The sequence below is a fragment of the Nicotiana tomentosiformis genome, chromosome 4 (genome assembly GCF_000390325.3).
Source record: "Nicotiana tomentosiformis chromosome 4, ASM39032v3, whole genome shotgun sequence".
Taxonomy (NCBI): Eukaryota; Viridiplantae; Streptophyta; class Magnoliopsida; order Solanales; family Solanaceae; genus Nicotiana; species Nicotiana tomentosiformis.
In genome coordinates, this window is record NC_090815.1 from 22,390,569 (window position 1) to 22,400,238 (window position 9,670).

Genomic DNA, 9,670 nt, shown 5'->3' on the forward strand with positions numbered 1-9,670 from the left:
AATTGTCCTTCGTAGCTTTACATTTTGCTAATTTATTTATGTAAACTTCAAACAGATGATCTATTTATTCATACCAGCTTCTGCTAATTCTAAGTATTAGAAGCTCATGATTTGTACTACCAGTCCTTGGGATTTGTATAGAAACTTCATTTATTTTATCCATTGTCTGTTATTACTTGATTTGTGGTGTGTTGATTGTATCTGGCTTACCTAATCGGTCGGGTTAGGTGCCATCACAATTAGGCAAATTTTGGGTCGTGACAATATGTTTGTTGAGTCTTCTACACTTTGTCAATTTATTATATTCACTTTTTGGAAGAGCCAAATAGTCCTTCTTGGTATATTTGTTTATAAAGCCTAACAATATCCGAATAAATGATGTTGCTATAGAGAGGTTTGACTGTATACGCTTTAAAGCTTCAATACCTTCATATTTTCCTCCTTATCTTTCTTATGTATAGAAAACCAAACACAAAGAATAATAGTATTCGTATTCGTGGCTCATTCAATACACGGATGTACCATTATACCTACAGGTTCAATTGAATCCATAGATTTTTAGGCGGAGCATAAATTTAAGTATAAAAATTTATTAAAATTATAAAAAAGAGTGGGTATGAATCCATAATTTTAAAAATATAATGAGTTCAGTGCTAACAACCTTAAATATTGAAAAATAAAATTTAAATCCTAAATCTACCTCTATTCAATACCCTTAGTAGGGTATTATCTTTATTTAGCTCTCTTAATACTTTGTTCCTACCGGGAGATTTAAACTTTTAGGACTATTCTACTACCTGAACTTTAGTTTATTATTAATATTATCATCAAGATATTTCAATATTATTTCTCCATAAGAATTGGGATTCCTCTCAAGATACTTTCTCAATTATAGATTTACCAGAGTTATTTAGGTGTGATTATATTTGTTAGGTGACTGAATAAAGATATTAACCTACTAAGCGGTTATATGTCTCAATTCAATTCTTAGAATAGGAAACATTGGGAGTACTTTACTCCTTTAGTGGGCCTACACGAGAAAAATTCAAATTAGACACACAAATTATGAGTTCCAAATACCAAATATCTAAAAATATTAATATAAAAAAGATAGCCAAAGGGAAGTCATATTTGACCACTCTCTAAAAGATATTTATATTTGCTAGCCAATATACATATACACATACATATATATGTGTATCATACATTTACCAGCTAACCTTTTAGGTGGGCTTCTATACAGTGTAAAAATCCCCAAAACAAATTTGCTGATGCCGAGACCAAACAACTTAACTTCCCTAATTTGTCTGCAAAAGAACAAATTAGTTAAGAAAAAATGAAGAAAAATGATCTTTAACTAATTCTGTACTATTTATTTAAAGCAGCTACAAGACAAAGATATTCAGCGAGTTTGGCAAGCAAATGTAACGACCCCCCCCCCCCCCCCAATAAAAATTATTAAAAATTAGCTACGCGAAAGAATTTGGAACCAGAATTAGCTAGAGTCTCTTGTTTCTTCATATATGATAGTGATAGTTATTATTAATTTATCGAACAGTTAGATCCACAAGAAATTGATGTGTAACGACCCGTTCGGTCGTTTTGAGCTTTAAGGCATCGTTCGATAGTTTGAGCCCTTGAATAATTTCACTTTATGCTTTATGACTTGTACGAGTAGTCGGAATTGAATTTCGGTGATGTTCGAAGTAGATTCGAAAGGAAAACTCCCAATTAGGAAGCTTGAAGTTGGAAGAGTTGACCAATGTTTGACTTTTGAGTAAATGACCTCGGATTCAGGATTTGAAGGTTCCAATAGGTTCCTATAATGATTTTGAACTTGGGCGTATGTTCGGGTTAAGTATCGGATAGTCAGGGAGCGTTTCGAATTTCCTATGGAAAGTTGGCATTTTAAAGGTTTTAGAATTTCATATGTTTGATTTGAAGTGGACTTTGGTGTTACCGATGTCTGTTTGGAGTTCCGAGCCTTAAAATAGATTCGTATCATGATTTGTGACATGTACGTGAAGTTTGGTGTCATTTCGCAATGTTTAGATATAATTCAGACGCGTTCGTCAAAGTTTTGAAAGGAGGATTTTGATCGTCGATTAGTGATTTTGATATTATTCGTGGCGATTCAAGCTTTTAAATAAGTACGGATAAGGTATTGGAACTTATTGGTATGATTGGACGAGGTCTCGGGGACCTGGGGTGTGTTTCAGGATGGTTTTGGACAAATTCCCCTTGTTTTATCACTGCTAGTTTCTGGTGTGTTGGGTATGCATCGTGATCGCAAAAGGGTGGTCACAATCGCGAAGGGCTAACTGGACAGGTTGCATTTTTGTTCATTGCAATCGCGTAAAGGGAGTCACGATCGTGGAGCTGGAGCAGGTTGTTCTTCGCGTTCACGTGGGAAGAGTCGCGAACGTGGTGGGTTGTGGAGGCATGCTTGTTTTGGAGATTTATGCTACGCGATCATGGAAGGACACACGCGATCGCGGGAGAGGAATCTGCTGCGGCTATGTTTGGCCTTCGCGTTCATGATAATAGGCTCACGTACGTGGAGGCCTGGGTAGGCTGTGCTTCGCTATCGTGGAAAGGACCTCGCATTCGCGAAGAGTAATTTCTTGGGCAAGGCTGGTGGGCCATCGCGATCGTGAAGAAGGGTCGCTGGGCAGAACACTTCTTAAAAATCAGGTTTTGGATCATTTCATCTCATTTCTCTCTTTGGAGCCAACCTTAGGGGCGATCTTTGAGTGCCATTTTTATCATCTATCAAGAGGTAAGTGATTCTCACTTGTTGTGAGTTAAATACATGGTTAATATATAGATTTAAACATGAGATTTTCTAAGAATTTTGGGATTTTGGAAGGAAATCTAGAATTGGTAATTTTGGATTTTGACCACGATATTGGACATGAAATTTGGAATAAATTATATATTTGAGTTCGTGGGGTTATGGTAATGTATATCTTCGAAAATATTCAGAATACGGGCACGTGGGCCCGAGGGTTGACTTTGTTGACTTTTCGAGTAGAGTTGGGAATTGTTATAAATTGATTAATTATGGGTGTTGGAGTATATTTGTATTGGTTTGCATGTTGTTTGATTAGTTCCGGATTTGAGGCATCAGTTTGAGGTGTTTAAGAGGCGTTGGAGCCGGTTATGGAATTTTGGAGCGAGGTAAGTATCCTGTCTAACCTTGTGAGGGGAAAACTTGTCACGACCCAAAATCATGCCTTAGGTGTCGTAAGTACATCTAGTCTCTAAGACTAGGTAAGCCGATTACTTTCAATAATTAAGCCAATTTAACAATGATGTTTTAAATCAGAAATTTATATAAATACTGAATAAATGTGAAATCCGCCTACGCATCAATGATCACTACAACCTCCCAAGACTAGGTAATATGTCACAAGCTCTAGTTGAATACAAGGAATGATCTAAAAGATCAAAATACAATATTGTTCAAATAACAAACTAACAGTAAAATGAAAGGAAAGGACTCTGAGGGACTGCGACGACCAAGCAGCTCTACCATGAATCCTTACAATCAATAAGCTAACTCTGCCTGGGTCTGATATTTCCAATACTTGGATCTGCACAAAAATGTGCATAAGTATAGTATAGGCACACCACAATCGGTACCCAGTAAGTATCAAGACTATTCTAGATGGAGTAGTCACGAGGTACAAGTCAAGACACCTACTAGTCAAAATAACTTGTGCAGTATATAAGTATAACGTTAATAATGAAAGCAGGGATTAGTAAATGGCAACAAGAATCAACGTGTGATATAAACAGTAAATTAATAAGAACACCGTGAAGGTACCATTGAAACCAAAAAAGAAAACAAATAACAACCAATTAATCAAGCCGTTATAACACGAGTTTCAATGAAATTACTCTGAGACACCTTATCTCATAATCACAAGTCAAGAGTATCAACCCACAAATCATATGCGCACGGTACCTTATGCCCACATTTCAAATCACAACCGCACGGATAACTCACGCTCCAATTTCCTAATCCGCTTGGCAACATCACAAGCTCACAATCACAATTCGCTTTACATAGTCACATGCTCACTATCACAATCCAACCGGCATGGTCACAGGCTCAATATCACAATCCGTCCGATATGGTCACTGTCTCAATATCAACATGATAACAAATAATATAAGAATACACGGGCATGATCAATAAATATTAAGTTTCATTCTTTCGAACTAGTATAAGTGGCATGCTACGGTTTATGCTTGCACGAGTGTACTAGTACAGCCCAAGTCAACATGTTATATCAAAGACATCGAGTAGCTCATTAAAATCAGCACAACAAGTCACGTAAGGTGTATGACATACACAAGAAGAATCACACTAACACACGAATACCGTCAACATAATGCCCCCGGGTCATCACACCTCATCCCTAACATTTTTCACTCTTATCTCTCCGATAGCCACCCGTATCACTCCGCCCTGACAATATCATTAGCCACCATTCTCACTTCGATAGCCACCCGTATCACTCCGCCCTGAAAATATCATTAGCCTCTCGTATCACTCCGCACAATCAACAATAGTGAGATGCCACTCTTATGCCCTCCATAACAACAAAAATGAGATGACACCCTTGTGTTTCGCATAACAACAACCAATCCACACAACAATTCACATGTGCTAACATCACAACAACATGACATATCAACTCAAACCACAAGTTACTATAGGCCACAATCTTTCCACAAGAACCAACAATATCAATATTTCCACAACAAAAATCCCAAGGCTCAAACACAATGTGTATAAAATTTCAATAACAACATAATGAACGGGAAAGTAATTCAGAAATGAACAACACCCCATTTAATCACAACTTCAATTAAAATAGATAAATGCCTTCCAATAACTTCAACATCAATTAATTGATGTAACGACCCGACCAGTCGTTTTGCTTTCTAAAACCATCTTCCCCAAAATAAGACTCCAAGTATGTGCTTTTACTATTTTATGACTTGCGGGGATGGTTAATTCGGGATTTGGAAGGGTTCGAGTTGAAATGGAACACTTGGTTCCATTGTTTGGCTTTAAAGGCTAAGTTTGACTTCGATCAACGTTTTGAGTAAATGACCTTGGAATTGGGATTTGACGGTTCCAATAGGTTTGTATGATGATTTCAGACTTGGGCATATATTCGGATCGGGTTTTGGACAACATGGGAGCATTTCGGCGCCTAATAGTGAAAGTTGATTCGTTGAAGATTTTAAAGATCTATAAATTTGGTTTGAAGTAGGATTTGGCATTATCGAGGTCTAATTAGAATTCAAAGACCGGGAATAGATCCGTATGGTGATTTAAGACTTTCACGCAAAATTTGGTGTCGTTCTGAGTAGACTAATTATGTTTCTGTGCATTCAGAGTAAGTTGGAAGAACTTGAAGTTCATAAGTTGATTCGAATTAGTTTAGGGTGTGATTCTTAGTTTTGATGTTGTTTTACGCATTCTGAGGGTTTGAGCGAGTTTGTTTTATAATTTCAAACTTGTAGGTATGTTTGGGCGGGGCCTCGAGTGTCAATCAGACTATGCACGGACCCAGTTTGAACTTGGAAGAAGAGCTGAAGCACCAGGTTTCTGGTGTAATCGCACATACAGAGGAGTAGCCGCAGGTGCAAGCTCAGATAAGAAGGACATGGACTGTAGAAGAGGCGCAGCCCAGTGTTCACAGAAATGGCAAGGTGATCGCACCTGCGGATGCGCAGGTGCGAAGAGGGGAGTCGCAGTAGCGAAATGGGTCGAAAGTGTGTCAAGCTCGCCGCAGAAGCGGTGTCCTACCCGTAGAAGCAAAACCAGCCACCCTCAGGCACCTCCGTGGAAGCAGAACTTAGTGGGTAGAAGGGATGACCTAGATGTGGCCTAGCGACCATAGGTACGAAATCGCTGAAGGCAGTGTGGTTCTTTTAAAACGGGACTTGGACTATTTTGAGTGCATTTATTGCACACTTGGGCGATTTTGGAGCTTCAAAAAGGGGGATTTCAACCTAGCTATTGAAGGTAAGTAATTTCTACCTAATGTGAGTTTAATACATAGATTATGGCTAGATGTTAACATGTAAATGGTTATGGAATTTAGTGAAATGTATATATTTGGAGACGATGTAAGTCTCTTTTCACTAGTTTCGAGTCGTTTCGCACAGAGTTGAGGGTTTAAAACACAATTGTGGACCAGAGAGTAAGCTTGGAGATGATGTAAGTCTCTTTTCTAACCTTATAAGAGGGAACTCATACCCTTAGGTGTGTTTTGTTGAAAATTATTTGTCTGGGGAGCTACGTACGCACTAGGTGATGAGTGTTCGTGCGCAGCTACATTCTAAGTGATGTCCGGGTAGTCTTAGGTTTACATCATGATTTGTTGACACCTTTATTTGATCATGCTTTTTAGTTGCATTGAATAAGAGCTAAGATTGAGGATTTCAAGATTTAAAATTTCCAGTTTGGATTCCTTCTTTTTGGAAAGAATTGAAGAATATTATGATAACTTTGAGAAATCTATGTTTACTCGCGTCACAAGTATGTTTCAGCGAGCAAGGTAAAAATTTCCACTGCTCTCATGGGAGCGGGCCGTTCGCCTCTACAAGTTAATAGATGCATCTATGGTTCGTGTCGTTTGACCCTCGACAATGCATAGTTTATATATTTGTATGTTGGATCGGGCCATACGACCTCGGCATAATTCGTGCATGACAAACCTTGGAGCCCAATTATAATTGATATTGTTCCATTGGTTTGAGAGATTAATTTGGTAAATGATGGAAATTAATTTGGGATTTGCTATTAGTGAAAGAATTGTTCATTTATTTCTTGTTATTGAGTTTTCAACTGTATTTATATAGTCCATTCTTAGTTATAAATTTCAGTATTTTATTGTTAGCCCATAGTAAGTGTCGAAGTCGACCCCTTGTCACTACTTTTTCGAGGTTAGACAATAGACTTACTGGGTACATGTTGTTTATGTACTCACGCTACACTTCTTCACTAGATGTGCAGGGTCTGAGGCAAGTGCATCTTGATATCAGTCCGGCGCACATCCTTGATTCTACGAGACTTTGCGGTGAGCTGCCTTCTTAGTCGTTCTGCAGTAGCCGAAGTCTTTCTTTGCTATTATTATCTGCCTACTTCATTTTAGAAAGTAGTATAGTATTCTTTTGTATATTCTACTAGTAGATAGTACACTAGTGACACCAGGTCTTGGAAGTTATACTAGTAGACACATGATGATTTTTTGTGTTACTTTACTTATCTCATTTTCTCTAAAAAAAAATTATTTTTCTATCATCTTATTAGACTTTTACGTTGTATTCATGCTTTCATAAAAGATCAGCTATTCTAAATATATTATAAGAAACAATCATGTGGTTAGTTTACTATTGGTTTGCCTAGCAACAATGTCGGGCGCCATCATGACCTAATAAAGTCTTGTGGATCGGTGCAGAGACAGCTGTACTTATCTTCGAGAGGCTATTGGGTATTAGGAAACCACTCTTTCTTCATCTTCTATCGTACAATTGATATTATACTAAGTATCTTTCTCTTATTCTCTCACAGATGGTGAGAAAGCACACGGAGGATGTTCCAGACTCGGAAGGAGATGCTCCCCATGTTTCTAGAGGCCGAGGCAGAGGCCGTGGGAGGGAACCCGCCCGAGGTAGGGGATGAGGACGTCCCAGAGTTGCCCCAACCATGCCACTAATGGATCCGGTAGAGGATCCCATCATTGTGGAGCAGGGCGAGGTGCTTACAGTAGAGCCAACTCCAGTAGATTTTATGTCAGCACCGGACTTCCTGGAGGTGATGGGCCAAATGCTACGGTTCATGGATACAATGACCCATGCCAGTTTATTTTCAGCAGACCCACCCACATCTCAGGCTGAAGGGGGAGCATAGACCCCTACTGCTCAGGCTCCTGGGCATGCAGCCGCGGTATACCAGACCCCAAGCACACTACCCGTGGGCGAAGCCCAGCCAGTGGCAGCAGCCGTACCTGAGCCCAGACCAACTATGGTCATCGAGCCGCAGAAGCTACTGGACAGATGGACTAAGCTACACCCTCTTATCTTCGGAGGTGAGTGACAAGAGGATCCCCAAGACTTCATCGATTGATGCAGGGACAGACTACACAATATGAGGATATTAGAGACCTATGGGGTGGATTTTACTACTTTCCAATTGGAGGGCAGGGCCCGTAGATGGTGGCAGTCTTATTTTCTTGGCAGACCAGCAGGTTCACCTCCCTTGACTTGGGATCTGTTTACACGTCTTTTATTGGATAGGTGTATTCCACCCTCCCAGATAGAAGAGTTGCGGTTTAAGTTTGAGCAGCTCCAGCGGGGTCAGATGACAGTGACCGATTATGAGGCGAGATTCTCTGAGTTGTCTCGCCATGCACTTATGATACTTCCTACGGAGGCAGAGAGAGTACAAAGGTTTTTTGCAGGGTTGCACTCCGGTATTCAGGTCACTATAGCCCGAGAGGTTGAGATGGGGACCTCTTACCAGCTAGTTATGGAGATAGCTTGGAGGATTGAGGGTTATCATCAGCGAGGTCAAGCGCAGATGTCACGGGACAAGCAGTTTTGTTATTCTGGAGGGTTTAGTGGTGCTATGTTCGGGGGAAGCAGTCAGTTTAAGAGAGGTCAGTCTAGCATGCCTACGTATCCATCACCGCCGCCGCCTTGGGATGCTCTAGTTTGACCTTATTTAAGCACCATGCAAGATATTTCCTACCACCCACCAGCTATTCAGGTTTCCTCCAGTGGGTATTCGGGCCATCAGGGTTATACTTCATGGCAATAGTCAACCTCTTTGAGGGGTTGCTACGAGTGCGGGAATACTGGCCACATGAAGAGGTTTTGCCCCAGACTTCGGGGAAAGGCAGTACAACATGGTTCTCATCCTATGATTACAACACTAGTTGCCGCACCAGTCGTCCGGCCGCCCAGAGGTGGAGGGCAGGTGGGTAGGGGTCGTCCTTGAGGTGGAGGCCAGGCATGTGGATACCAGTCAGGTGGTGCTCTAACTAGAATTTATGCTTTTCTGGCCAGACCAGATGTAGTTTCCTTAGATGTTGTGATCATAGGTATTATTTCTGTCTTCGGTATTATTCGATCCAGGGTATACCTATTCATATGTGTCATCTTTGTTTGCTCATTTACTGGATATTCCTCGTGAGTACTTGGGTACTTCTATTTATGTGTCCACTCTAGTAGGCGATTATGTTGTTGTGGATCGGGTCTATCGGTCATGCATTGTTACATTCTGTGGTCATGAGACCTGAGCGGATCTTCTGCTTCTTGATATGACTGACTTTGAGGTTATCCTGCGCATGGACTAGTTATCTCCATATCACGCTATCCTTGATTGCCATGCCAAGATTGTTACCTTGGCGATGCCAGAGTTGCCCAGATTGGAGTGGAAGGGTTCGTTTGTTAGCACACCTAGTTGGATCATCATTTTTATTAAGGCTCGACACATGGTCGAGAAGGGTTATTTGGCTTATCTAGCCTATGATCGGGAGCAGAGACTCTAGCGATCGATTTAGTACCCGTAGTCTGGGAGTTCTCAGATGTGTTTCCTTTTGACCTTCCAGGTATGCCACCAGATCGTGATATCGATTTC

General features: G+C 40.4%; 1 protein-coding gene across 1 annotated transcript; it reads left to right on the forward strand.

Annotated features, from left to right (window-relative positions):
* Positions 1-7,744: 7,744 nt before the first annotated feature.
* On the forward strand, positions 7,745-8,746 carry LOC138909360 (uncharacterized). The gene is made up of 2 exons (XM_070200554.1): positions 7,745-7,863; positions 8,326-8,746. Exons 1-2 carry the CDS (start codon positions 7,745-7,747, stop codon positions 8,744-8,746), a joined length of 540 nt encoding a protein of 179 aa, XP_070056655.1.
* The last annotated feature ends 924 nt before the right edge of the window (positions 8,747-9,670 follow it).